This window comes from Ammospiza caudacuta, chromosome 23, assembly GCF_027887145.1.
Source record: "Ammospiza caudacuta isolate bAmmCau1 chromosome 23, bAmmCau1.pri, whole genome shotgun sequence".
In the NCBI taxonomy this organism is placed as follows: domain Eukaryota; kingdom Metazoa; phylum Chordata; class Aves; order Passeriformes; family Passerellidae; genus Ammospiza; species Ammospiza caudacuta.
Genome location: NC_080615.1, coordinates 1,583,873 through 1,597,890, shown reverse-complemented (window position 1 = coordinate 1,597,890; position 14,018 = coordinate 1,583,873). Strand labels below are relative to the sequence as shown.

The 14,018-nt window shown below is 42.3% G+C and overlaps 1 protein-coding gene across 1 annotated transcript in view; it reads left to right on the top strand.

The window, feature by feature from the left end:
• Positions 1-13,081, top strand: part of PRDM10 (PR/SET domain 10) — a 44,271-nt gene extending 31,190 nt beyond the window's left edge. Inside the window, exons 14-23 of the mRNA XM_058818948.1 lie at positions 1,012-1,167; positions 1,864-2,043; positions 2,927-3,037; positions 4,054-4,254; positions 4,811-4,954; positions 6,023-6,193; positions 7,408-7,557; positions 8,188-8,356; positions 8,978-9,090; positions 9,862-13,081. Coding sequence (XP_058674931.1) covers positions 1,012-1,167; positions 1,864-2,043; positions 2,927-3,037; positions 4,054-4,254; positions 4,811-4,954; positions 6,023-6,193; positions 7,408-7,557; positions 8,188-8,356; positions 8,978-9,090; positions 9,862-10,098 — 1,632 coding nt within the window. The 3' untranslated portion in view covers positions 10,099-13,081. The remainder of the gene's footprint in view (positions 1-1,011; positions 1,168-1,863; positions 2,044-2,926; positions 3,038-4,053; positions 4,255-4,810; positions 4,955-6,022; positions 6,194-7,407; positions 7,558-8,187; positions 8,357-8,977; positions 9,091-9,861) is intronic.
• The last annotated feature ends 937 nt before the right edge of the window (positions 13,082-14,018 follow it).

Here is a 14,018-nt window from a genome sequence, read left to right as displayed (position 1 = left end):
AATCCGGTTTAGATCAGTAATAGGAACAGATAGACTACCCACTAGACTGAAGAGGAAAGGATGGGGGAAAGTGATTTCACTAATATAATACCATCCTGGAAGAAGTCCTTTATCTTCTGTAAATGTTCAGCAAGGAAGAATGTCGATGATTCAGAAATGCTGTACTGCAACTTAATTCACTGTAAACTTTCCCATGCAACTGACTGAAAGTCCCATGGCTTTTTTTCCAGCTATTCTGTTGTATTTTTGCCATTTAACAATAATTTTTTTTCTCTTCTTGCTGTGTGGATAATTAAGACTAGTCACTGCTGCCTACTGAAATACTTCTATGTGGAACAGGTAGAGATGCCAAGTTGTTCCGTGTATGATCAGTATTAGAAGACGGTAAGGATTTAATTAGAGATCCATTTCTTGAACAGTGCTTTCATTTCAGATGTCAAACTTCATTAGTTAATTATTGGGGGGAGGAAAAAAATACCCCTCTAGATGTCTGAAGAGGTGAAGGATAGTCCCTGAGTATGAAGAAGTAATTGCCATTCAGGAATGGTGTGCAAATGCTGTTCTGAATAAGTTTTTTTCTTCTTTGCCAATTATAATTGCAAGCTCATTGTGTCTGATTGAAAGGAATTAGTCCCTATGTTTTGGTTTCTTATAAATGAAAGGAAGATAATGAACTTCAGATGTATTTGTTTACTCAAGGGCGATTCTGTGCAGATGGTGCATTTTGGACTTTTGCTGTCCATTAAGTGCAACTGTGCAATAGCTGATGCCTTCAAGATTCAGTCTTGAGGAAATCAAATCACCCATCCAGATGAGTAATAAAGATGTTACAGTTTCACAGAAACTATTGCTGAGATATCAACTGTTCTGATCAAATACTTTTTAAACCCAAGTATATTACACACCTTCAAAACCTTTTCCTTCTCTTTCATATTGTGAAGAGTTTCCTAATGTGTTACAACTCACTTCTCTCTTGAATAAATTTCATTTTTCTGTGATCTGCCATTTTAGGTCAAGAAACATGTGCGCAGTTTCCATTCTGAGAAGATTTACCAGTGTACAGAGTGTGACAAGGCTTTCTGCCGCCCCGACAAGCTGCGACTCCACATGCTGCGGCACTCGGACCGCAAAGACTTCCTGTGCTCCACCTGTGGCAAGCAGTTTAAGGTGAGGTGGCTCTTGGCTGGATCATTAGTAGTATAAAAAAAATTATTCCTTACCCTCCTTCAAGGAAATAAGTTCATGTTCTCAAAGGTGAAAGAAAATAACACGTGTAAACACACTAGACTTGCCTGTGAGTTGCATGCATTTCTTGGTGTCCCGTGAGAGCTACGACATCCATTTCTGAAGGACAAGAGGCAAGGTCACCTCAGCATCTTATTTCAAACAGATCTTATTCCTAATAATTTAATAGCAAAGGAACTTTCTATCTGCTCATTAAGAACTGGGACATCATACATCTCCATTACCAGGTGTTTGGGTTACATTGTTTATACATTGTCAGTTAACTTGCTGGTGCCAGTGGATTAATAATGTTCCTGGCTGAGATGCCTGTGTCCATGGCATCCATCTTGTCAGCACATGTCATCCAGATGCCTTTCCAAATCCCATTGGAACAGATGGAGCAGACTGTGAGCCAAGTAAACAGTGGTGGCAGCAGCCTGCTGCCTGTCAGTGAGTTTGTGATGGGACACTGAGGGACTGGATACTTCTGGGTGAAGGAACACATTTTTCTGAGAGGAAAATTTCCGTCTCTGGAGAGAGATCCCTGAACAACTCAAACTGTGGCTCTTATGCATAACAGGCAGTATGGCAGTTTCTGTGATGTTGCTGACATTTTTCCCCCCAATTTCTCCTTCCCAGAGGAAGGACAAGCTGCGAGAGCACATGCAGAGGATGCACAACCCAGAGAGGGAGGCCAAGAAGGCTGATCGGATCAGCCGCTCCAAAACCTTCAAGCCCCGGATCGCGTCCACTGACTACGAGAGCTTCATGTTCAAGTGCCGCCTCTGCATGATGGGTTTCCGCCGCAGGGGCATGTTGGTGAGTGCCTGGGTGCTGTTACAGCCTCTCTACTCTATTCTGATGAATAGGTAAGGAATAAAGATGGAATTCCAGTGTTGGAACACAAGAATCATAAAATGGTTTGGGCTGGAAGGGACTGTAAAACTCATCTCATTCCACCTACTGGCCATGGGCAGGGACACTTTCCACTAGACCAGGGTGCTCCAAGCCCCATCCAATCTGGTCTTATCCAGCCAGGATGCTATGAAACAAATTTTGGCAAATTTTGTAGCTGAGTTGAGGTGATCAATCTTTTTTCAAACCTGTGTGTTTTACATCTTCAGCAAATTTGCACATGTTTACTGCCTGTACTGTACATCTAGTTGTCAGTACCATATTTCAACACTAAGTAATGCTGTCTGATGTGTACTGTATTTAACAGGACATGAGCTGAAAATACTGCCTTGTTCAGCCTTAGAGCCTCATTTTCCTGGCAGTCTTTCCTGTTTTTTGTTTCTCCCCCTTCTCCAAGTCCTCTTCTGGCCATGTCTTGGCACTGCCTCTGGATAAAGGCTGTTCTGCGGCAAGAGATTGTTTGCTAAGGTTTCATGAGGGTTCTGATTTGGGCAGAGGCCCTTCACACTACCTCACTCTCAGATATCACCTACAAGACAGTTCTGGCAAACTATTTCACCCCTTCCTATCTAATTTTGGTTAGAGAAACTGTAAATAAGACCTAGCAAGACCACATTTACCTTCAGCAGTTAAATATGAGTGCACAATAACCCTTGCAGCAGCACATGCTTCCAGTGCTGCAGGCTTGCATCGTTCAGTTTTGGTTTGGCTGTTACCCATGTCTGGGAGAAGCACCAATCATTCGGCTTTCAGCTGTAATATGTTCTTGTCCTCTGTTTCTCTTAAGGTGAATCATTTATCAAAGAGACATCCAGACATGAAAATAGAAGAGGTGCCAGAGCTCACGTTGCCCATCATAAAACCCAACAGAGATTACTTCTGTCAATACTGCGATAAGGTGTGTGGGAAGCCACCCCTCGGAGGATAGCTCAGTCCCAAGTCCTGGATGCAACCAATTTGTCTCTGCGTAGAAATCTCTGGCAGGGTTTGTAGCTTTTCTGAGGTGCTTGCCAGCAACATTCCTGCAGTACTGTAAAAAAAAAAAAAAAAAAACTACAAAATGCACTTAGGTCAAGGCAGTGGAATGCTAATTGAAAGCTGTAGTTTTCCCCTTTCTGCTGTGTTTGGCATTGGAAAACTTGAGTACTATTATCCTGCAGACAGTCACTGACTCTTAGTCTTGTGTTTGCACAGGACTAAGTATGCTTCTGCATATAATTCCTGGCCAGTAAGTACTCTTGCATTTCTAAAAGTTAGTCTTTAACATCTGTTATTGTAAGCTGCTTACTAGGTCATGTCCCAGTGGTCAGTGGAGCCTGAAGCTGCTTCTGCAGTACCTTTGGGTTCTTGCTTTTATTCTGCTTTGCCTTTTATGCCTGGGGACCTTTATTTACTAGGGAGTGTATTTTTGACTGTCTTTATCCTCAGTATGTCTTTCTGTGATGCCTCTTTTCCTTTTGTTTGAGGGGAGAAAAAATAGTTTTAATTATTAGATAGTGTTTGTTGATGTGCCTAAAAAGAATTAAAAGGTATGTTGATCACTAAACTAAAACAGTTTCATGCTCTGTGTCAAGTAGAGACATCAACCATCATAACAAACTAACATTGGGCATATGATCTTCAAATATGGCAAGAAGAATTTTCCTCTTACCTCCTTGTCCTGCTTTGGTGCTTGGTTATGGCATGCAATATGTTCTCAAAAGGCTTCTCTGCTACACAAGGAGTCAGTTGCTTTTACAGGTTGATGAAACACTGGAAGGTGTATGTTCATGCCTTTTGTTGTAATTGTTTGGGAATTTAACTAAATGTATTTTCTAAAGCAACATGCAGACCTTCCAGATCAAGATAACTGGGATCTGTTTCCTGTGCAGACACCAGGGTTGCACCATTTTAATCCAGATCTTTGCCCTGCAGGTGTACAAGAGTGCCAGCAAACGCAAAGCACACATCCTGAAAAACCATCCTGGTGCTGAGCTACCTCCAAGCATCCGGAAACTGCGTCCTGCAGGACCGGGAGAGCCAGATCCTATGCTAAGCACCCACACACAGCTGACAGGCACCATTGCCACCCCTCCAGTGTGCTGCCCTCACTGTTCCAAGCAATACAGCAGTAAGGTATGGGGGGTTCCGGCCTCAGACAGCCTCTCCCTGGGAATGCTGTTTCACCATGGTGTCTGTCACCTGTCTGTCCACAAGCAGACCTCTCTTCTTCTCAGTCAGGGTGCTGGTTTTGTGCTGTGTGCTGACAGTGCAGGCACAGTCTGTTGTTTTAGGGCCATAAGATTCCATGAATAGAGGGTTTGTGCTGAAAAGTTACCAGAGCATGAGCATGAATGGAAGGGCTTGAAAACTGCTCTCTGATAGTTACAGGGGAGATGAGCAGGGAAACAAAACACAGAAAAGATGACCTTTGGAAAAAGTCATATAAAACATTTGGCGATATTGGGGTAAAAACCTGCTGAGGACAATACTTCAGTGTCACCTCTAATCAGCAGCAGGTTTGTGATCCTTGTTTTCAACTTTGTTGACCAGAGGATCTCATAGTATCAATCTGGAGGCTGTTTTACTGAGAGAAACATAAAAGCTGTGTTTGGCCAGGCTGTTGTATTTCACGTGGCCCTGAGCAGAATTACTGACCGTCCTTCCAACACTCCTTTGCTTCTCTCTGCAGACAAAGATGGTGCAGCACATCCGCAAGAAGCACCCAGAGTTTGCTCAGCTCCCAAACACGATCCATGCACCGCTGGCGACAGCCGTCATCAGTTCCACACCAGCTGTTCTCACCACGGACAGCACGACTGGAGAAACTGTTGTGGTAAGGACTGGAGGCACACAAGGGCAGTGCAGGGAAACACACAGAACAGGAGCCTTCTGTTATTAGTAACCCTGGTTTATTTGGCAGACACCACTTTTAAACCCGTATTAGGACATTATTTGAGATCACCTCTGGTTTTAAACCTGTGTGGTCCCGTTTTGCACTGTCAGGAGCTGTGCATTTCATTCTGGAGCTTTAGGGATTTGTCTTTTATCCCCAAATCCATTTTCTTCTTTCATTCAGACTTACTGACTCCACATAAAGAACTCAGGGATACACATCTCCTGGATTTTCATTGGGAATTTTCTCATGAAGTGAGATGCAGTTCCTGGCATCAAGAGGACAAGCTTAACACTGACTGGGGACTGGATCAAACTGTGTTCAGGGAGTCAGATCTTTTTGTAATCCTTTGGACAGCACAGCTCTGAGAAAGATGAATCTCCAGTGGCTGATCTCTCCACTGTTAATACATCAACTGCCACTGAAGTGAAAGCTGAGACTAGAAAATGTGCCCTTCAGTGTTGTGGGATACTATGTAGTTTTAAAAGTCCTATTGATCACGGTTTAAAACTTCTTATCTAAAGACTGACTAGATAAAAAACTGTTTTGCTTGAAAATGGAGAGATTTAATCAGGATGCTGTTGGCTTCATAAACCTGATTAAGTTATGTACTAAATGTCTTTACACAACAGAAATACAGTTGTGACTCTGACAGGGGAGGAGGAAAGATGGAATATATCAACAATTTACTTTTTGACTTGGAAACCAAGTCAGCTCTTCACAAATACAGGACTTCCATTGTTTAACAGAACACTGGTATGTCACAAGATGAAAATAATTATTTCTATTATGATATATTAAGTTAGCCATTACTAGTCCAGAGTAGGATTTAGACAGAAGACAGCAATTCTAGTTGATGATCCCTGGTGACTACTTATGACCCCAACCTCTGGACATGAAGCTCTTGTGAAAAAATGACCAGATCCACATAAATGTAGATAAAAGAACTACAGCCCAGAAGAAGTACATCAGTATGATGATGATCTGTATCTCTCTCTCCCTGCTCAGACAACAGATTTACTGACCCAAGCAATGACAGAGATATCGCAGACCCTCACTACAGATTACCGGACTCCCCAGGGAGATTACCAGCGCATCCAGTACATCCCTGTGTCTCAATCCACAACGGGCTTGCAGCAGCCTCAGCACATACAGCTGCAGGTTGTTCAAGTGGCCCAGGTGAGTAACCTGGTGGGGATCTTGCTGTGCTTTTGATTTCTTCCCTCCCAAGCCTGTGTGTTCCTGGGGCTCTAGCACACAAAAGTGTGGTAAGGAGTAGTTACAAAAAGTGCTGTAGCTACTTTTTACAGATAAATCAAATGATAAGGCATAGAGTTCCCTTCATAAGCACTTGTACTGGGCATAAATAGTCCTGCCAGCCTTGGTCAGCTTGCTGGAGACTCATCGGTGCTGTCCAGATGTAGTTCTACCCATCTGGGCAGCTTTGCTCAAGTCTGCTCTAGGAATGTTTTCCAGCTACTGGAAAGGTGGGTCAGTGGGTGACCCATTTTCTGCAGTTCAAGAGTAATTTGTACTTCCTTGTCCTCAGTTAGTCAGAGCCAAAATTTGGGAGTACAGAGAGTGGTTGCTTGTTCCCTTCATAGCATCTATTAGCATATTCATTCTGTTAATGCTCATCAACCTCCTAAAAATGAAACCAGAGTGTAACTAGAGTAACTGGTCTGAGGAAAATATCTCAGGCAGTTGTAAGAAATCTGTTACCCACTGGAGGAAGCTGAAACTACCATGTGTTTATATTTTAATCTGAAATTCCATGTTATCAAATCAGATTATGAATTTGGTTAATAAAGGCCTAAGCAATGGCCCCAGTTAATAGTGTCTGTGGCTGTTGTAACAATCCAAGAGCATGACCATTGATTCCTGCAGGTAATATTAGCAAGATCTTAATTTTATAAATATCCAAAATTTATAATTCAATTACTGCAATTGGTATCATTAGCAAGTGTTGTTCAGAAAAACCTTTAAAAACCTCTGAGCACTTGTATTGCTACAGAGCTGTGTCAAACTACAGAATTGGATATGCAAATCTTGAGTATGAATACGTTGTACAGAGAGATGCTTACAGAGAAGGGGTTAATACTAATCCTGGCTTTTGAGCCCCTTTGGTTTAGTCCAGCCACTGCCACAAACAGCTTGAATGATGTTAGGCAAGTCCTTTCCATTGGTATCACTGAGATAGAACATCTCTGTGCCATTACATCTATTAAATGTACCTTATCTCCCGGGGTGCAAAGAAACTCAACAAGGCTCAACAGGTGTGCTCCATGAAGGCTCCTACTTCATTATTCCAGACCTTGTGTCCCAGAAGAGGTTTGCATGGCTGCTTTTGTAAAGAATTTGAGGTAAAGAATTATGTTTAATTTTTTCCCCAGGCTACCTCACCTCACCAGTCTCACCAGTCCCAGCACTCCACAGTGGATGTTGGGCAGCTCCATGACCCCCAGACATACACTCAACATGCCATCCAGGTGCAGCACATCCAGGTCACAGAGCCATCACCAGCACCTCAGTCATCATCACAGGTATTTCCCTCTTCTCATCAGAAAATGCTTTCCCTACCAGCCTGCTCAGCTGGCATATTGCATGTGCTGATGCAGGGAATAGTGTTTTCTTTTTCATTTAAAGGACCACACATGAAATTGCTCTTGCATTGAGATCATCAAGCAGTGCCCAGATGTCTCAAGGTGTATGGGGGTGTTTTGTTGTGGGTTTGTTTTGGTATTTGTTGTATGGGTTTTTTGGTGTGGAGTATTTTTTCCACTCAACAACATGTACAAAGAAGAGATAAATGATTGGAAACAGACATACTTGCTAAATTAAGTTTGTCAGTTGGAAGATTCAAGTGGAAACTGGCATTCCTCAAAGATTTGAAGTGCAGTTCTTCATGCTCTTGGGTAGAATTTAGCCTCTAATCTCAGGTCTCTGCCACAGACTCACTTTGGCAAGCAACAATACCACTATTTCAGTTTCCTGGTCTGAGCTTATTTACCATAGAGTGAAGCAAGCTGGAGGAGAGAGAGTTCAGTTCTTGTGTTCAGTATGCTCTGGAACCCATCCTGTGTTTTCCTTCAATGAGAAGGCTGTGTTTGTGACAGCATAGAGCTGTGCAATCCTTACTGCACCAAGAACACTTGCACTTTGTTTCCCTTTAGGCTGGGGGTCAGCCTTTGAGTCCCTCCTCGCAACAACCTCAGCAGGAGCTCAGCCCCTCACAGATACAGACAACTACATCGACACCAAACCAAGGCCTCCAGCAGCAGCAAGGCTCCTCAGTCCAGCACACATATCTCCCCAGCAACTGGAACTCATTCCGGAGCTACTGTAAGTGTCAGCAGTAGCTCTAACTACTTGTCTGGCAAGTGTGTCTGACTAACAAGTGCCCCATGTCTCCAGCTACCAAATGGGACAGTGTTTTCAGAGTTCATTCAGCTTTGTGGTTAATATTCATAGATATCAAGAAGATAACACTTCAGACAAATGTAAATGGTTGTACCAGCTCTTCCACTATCATCCATACTGATCCAGTACATAGTTTGGGCAGGCACACTGGGCTCCTTTATTCCAAGAAACTTGCATACAGCAAGAATCCATGTGTTAGATAGCTACTTGTTCAAATTTGGATGCATGCTTGAAAGAATTGTGTGGAAAAGGAGCGTGACGTGAAGATGATTTCTCATGTTCGTGCAGTTCTGGATGGTAATTCTGTGATGATTTGAGTGAGAACAGGATGTGTTTTCTCTGCATGAATTGCCAAATCTCTATCTGGTGTTAACTGGCAAAATTCTGCTGAGGCCTGTAGGGTTCTACAAGGCCTTAAATCACCTGAATTCTATTCAATACCCACTGTTCAGACTTTAAATCTTTCTGACATAAGATATGATCTTTGAAGGTTGTCTTTGAGTTTGAATAAAGGTCTTGATTATCCCATTTGCAACTTTTTAGCATCAGAAATTCAGATGATGACCATCCCTCAAGGGCAGTATGTGATCACAGAGGCTGCTGTGGGTACCCCAGTCACCACTGTCAACACAGGGCAAGTAAAAGCAGTTACTCAGGTAAGGAAAATCTTCATGGCCTTTTTTTCATCCAGAATATTACTAAGCATAAAGCTCTTCAGCTTGAAGGCTTAAAGAATGCCAAAATCATGACTGGGACACAGAGTACCTAAAGGAGGTACCTAAAGAGATGCAGACTGCACAGTATAGTCTGCATTGTAACCATTTACAAGGCTCATGCTATCTGGCCCTTGTACATGTGACTCCTTTCAGTTTAACATCTTCACTTAATCACATTTGCAGAACAAAATTATTTAGTGGTACTGCTTAGTCTTAAAAATATTTATGATTAAGCTGTATCCATTAAACCAAATTTCAGAACAGCTTCTGGAAACATTTCAGTAGCTTTCTGTTATATGTAAGATTAAAAAATAAGAAGAGTTCCTGCTATTCCTTGTAAGCAATCCAGTATAAGGAGACAAGTCATTGGCTTGTGTTGATCTTAGTCACTGGGAATGCAATCTCTGCTACAACATATGGAATACAGGAAAAAAACCTTTCAGAACAGTGCAATTGAAAATTGCTATTTTATTCTGTAGTGAATATCTAATTGTGTAATGAGTTTAACCATTTGTAAATTAACCAAAAGCCAAGTAATTCAAATGTCCTTCAAATCAAAAGACAGGCGTTATGTTGCTGTCAAATACATTTAGAGGAAATAGAGCTTATTAAATAAGTTCCTTGTTCACACCAAAATGTCTGTGGGTGGACTATTAGAAAAGTTACAAAAGATACAGTGTTTATTAGTTATTTTCTATATTCCCCATGCAGACTCACTACGTGATATCTGAAGGTCAGCCTGATCTGGATGGTAAACAAAACTCTTCACTCTCCAGTGAGGTTCAGGTGGGCATTTCCCAGCCCACAGCCCACACAGATCCCTTGGAATCCCAGACGAGCAACCAGCAGCAAACCACCCAATACATCATCACAACCACCACCAACGGGAGTGGCGGGAGTGAAGTGCACATCTCCAAAACCAGGACTTTCTCAGCAGAGCATGAGTGAAAGAGCCTCATGGTGCCATTTGCTTGTCCTTGTCACCTCCCTGACAGCCCAGATGTGGGGGTACCCTGGGGCTCTGTATGTTTTAATGTATATGCTCACTTACCTTCTACTAAAATCTTGGAGCTCTTGTTAATGCTTTAAGAGGGTTTAATTCACAGTGACCATGAAATACCCTCAGAATCCTTCTGGGATGCTTTTTATGCAGCTTTTAAGAAAAAGGATGAGAGAAGTGAAACCTCTGCTGGCCCTGGACTTTACTTTTGGCATGTCTGCTGACCCTTATTTTTCCTTTTTGGAAGTGTGTCCAGCAAACAATATTATTTCAGCTGTATGGCAGAAAGCCTGCCTAACTGAAGGCTTCCTGGCAGATTGTTGTATGTATATTTTTAACAGGAGCCATTAAAGAGGAGAGCATCATGTAAGTTGTTAGAATATGGCAGAACTGCTTCCTGTGGCTTCTAGCAGCCAAGGTGAAGGGGAGTGTCCCTGGGCCATATGAGCAGACTGCCTGCAGGAAGGAGCAGCAGCAGCCAAGCGGTGGTTCATGGTGTCCCTTTATGGGGATGGATTGAACAATGAAGCTGTGAAGATGTGCCGAAGCAGTCCATTAAATTATTATTTTTCCAGCCCTCCAGAACTGTTTACGTGCTGTCTGCCCTGCCCTGTTTTACCCAGCAGTTTCAGAAAGCAAGAAAAGCACAGTCTTAAACCCATGTTGTTTGGAACAAACTGACTGAAGTCCTAGGAGCACCTAAGGGTAGTACAGAACCACTGTTACTTCTTTTCCCTCCAGTGTTTGCAGGGAAAATTGCTTTTTTGCCTATAAACAAAAAAACAAAACAAAACAAAAAAGCAAGCAGCTCAGCTAAACCTGCACAGTAGCTTCTGCTGTGATCTAAGATAGTTGTACAAGGAGAAACGAGGATACAGAGCACTCCTCTGAAGGGACAGGGTCGCTATCTCTGTGGCCACCTCAAAGTAAACATATTTCACCTCTTCAAGACTGCATGGAGAGTTGGTTTCTTTTTTTTTTCCAAATAACCTTGTTAACAATGTACTGTAATTCCTTTCGACAGTTCCAGAAAACAACCAACCATGGACTCGGGAAACATACAAGAAACATGCTAGTGGACCACTATTTATGGGACATGGAAAGCCATCCATGAGGGTTACCAGATGTGATGAACCTGGTCTACATACAGAATTCATGTTGCATTTAGGGACCAGGAGAAAGGGAAAGAGAAGGTTTATCTTTTAAGGCCATGTAATATGTTTTTCCTTACATAGTTCTTCACAGGTTGTCTTGGTTGTTTAAGGCATTCTGGTGGTTGCAAAAACATGACTACAACTCCATTGACTCCTGGTGGGATATACTGTGTATGTCTGAATTTACATTCTTTGCTGGAAAATTCATCTGTGCATATCAGGATACATTTATTTATGAAACACACACAAAGAAGGATGCTGTCTCTTAGAGGTCCTTGAGACAGAAGAACTTGAGAAGTTTTTTTTTGTTTTCTCTTGTACTGCACTGAGTGTGATTATGGGACTCTTCCATAGATATTCCCATGGATTCAGATGTGGATTACCCACATCAGTAAGCACTACACATTGTGGTATCAGGTTTTATGGAGTTAAAGCTCTTTGGCATGAGGGAACTCCACACTCAGGCTGCACAAGAGCAAATCTGGTTCCTTGTGGGCAAAGCCTTTTAGCAGGCATGGCTTTCGTAATTAATGTGTCTGTTAATGTGGCATGGAAATAGTATTGAGATAAATCAGTTGGCCAATACTGGCCAGCTGAGAAGTGACTTGCCAAAATGTGGGTTACTTTTTTTCCTAGGATTTCTCTTCTCTTGCTGTACCACCATACTGAGGCACTAATGAGCAGGGTAGAATTGACATGAACCAGAGCTCCCATTTGGTCAAGTGCAGTGAGTGAGTGACCTTACGTTCTGTGGATTTGGCAGCCCAGCCACTGTGGCAATGTGGAGAAACAACCACAATGCCCAGTAACTTGAATTCATGTTGCTGAGGACTTTGGAATTACAATGTTGAGTCTTGCAATGTTGTTTATGTGGGAAGAGAGTAGGGAGAATTTTGTCATAGCTTTTTTCAGGCTGCTGCTAATTTAGTAACAAGCCAGAAATGCTACAAGTAGTAGGAAAATAGCAGACTTGGAAATGGAAGACTGGGATACTAGAGGACTGTGGGAGCAATTTTAAGAATCTTAAAAGTTTGACAATAGACAAACATCAGATATGTTCCCATTATTGATCTTGCACATGTGGGGTTTAAAAACTACTTTGCTCTATTCACCTTTGTCCATGAATGAGGACAGTTTTACCAGTTATTTAAAAGTGAAAGCTATTTAAAACAGAAAACCATTTTAAAACAGTCTTTTTGAACTCAAATCTTTCCTCATCAAAGTTTCTCTGCCCTGCAGCAGCAGCAGCAGCACCCTCGGGCTATTGGCCTGACTCCAGGTGAAGTAATTCCTAGTGTCACGAGTTGAATGAATTGCCTGTGAAAGAAGCAAGTCTGGAAATGGAAATACCACAGAATTTCTTTCCAAAATAAGGAACTACAGTGATTGCACAGATGGCAAAGGTTGCACGGATTTATTTTCTCCATTTCTGCAGTGCAGAAGGAATGGGATGTATTATTATTGTTTGTAAACCAGAGCAACCCAAAGATCTCTCTAAGTTGTATCCCACAGAAGTGTAAATCCAGAGTCCTCTCAGTTGCCTGGAAGGTCTGTGTTTTGTTTGGAGATGCTGTCCCTTGGAGGCATTCTGGGTCAGATTCTGTATTTTCCTGGAGGAAAAAGAAAACAATCCCAGCCTGCGCACCCTGATCTTGCACCTCTTGGACTGCTCAGGCCCCATCTCTTATTTAACTGTGTATGTTTATTGTACATTTGGTGACTGTTGTTGTGTTCAGAGTCTTGTGCAGCCTGGCAGGTATAAAAAAAAACAAACCAAACCAACCTGAAAATAATAAATGTTTCTCTTTTTTTTTTTTTAAATCACTCGCGATGACCAATCTGTTCATTGGGCTAAGGTGTTCAGTGGAGGGTGAGTGAGGTGGAGTGTGGATAGATGGGATGATAACAGTATAACGGTTACAGGGGAAAATACATTTGCTGCTCTCTGGATGGATCACAGAATTTCCGACCTCCCACAACAGTCCAAGGGAGCATAAGCGGAGAGTGGACTGGCGTGGAGCCCCTGTGTCTCTGTTGAAACCCTTGCAAAGTATGGAATTTTAAAAACTATTTTTAAATTTAAAGGTAAAGTTTAAAAGTTCTTTCTAGCTGATCAGCTGCACAGCATCTGAAAACTGAGGGAGGTGAGAATGATTCCGTTGAATCAGCAAACCATGACAAAATCCCTCTAGGAGCAACTCCTGTCCCCATCCCAGGTGATTTCAGGTACTATCCTGAAATATCCACTCCAATCACTCACTAAGAGTCACTCAAGCTCCACCTAAATGTAAAGAAAGAACAAAAGCAGGGAGAAGTTAGGGAAGAGTCCATCGTAAGTTCTGCACTGAATCTGTCTTTTGCTCATTGGGTAAGACCTGCACTCTGATTTCTCGTCTGCCAAGTTGTGGCACAGATTAGAGTTTGTGAGTACATTGCCTTACTGTCACCTGCAATCCTGCACGTTACCCCGTCGAGATTTTATTAAATGAGTTATTCTGGAAATTGTTAATGTGCGTCCTTGGAGGGGGCTGGCAGTGGGTAAAGGTGTGGAGAGACAGTAAGAACCTCCGTTTGCTGTATGAAAATTTGCATTAAAATTCAAAATATTCAGCCTTTCAACACTTCATTGTAATATTACCACAGCATCTCAATGACTAATCCACTGCACAGGACTGCAGTCAAGCCGTATAAATCTGCCACTGATAGGTGGCTTC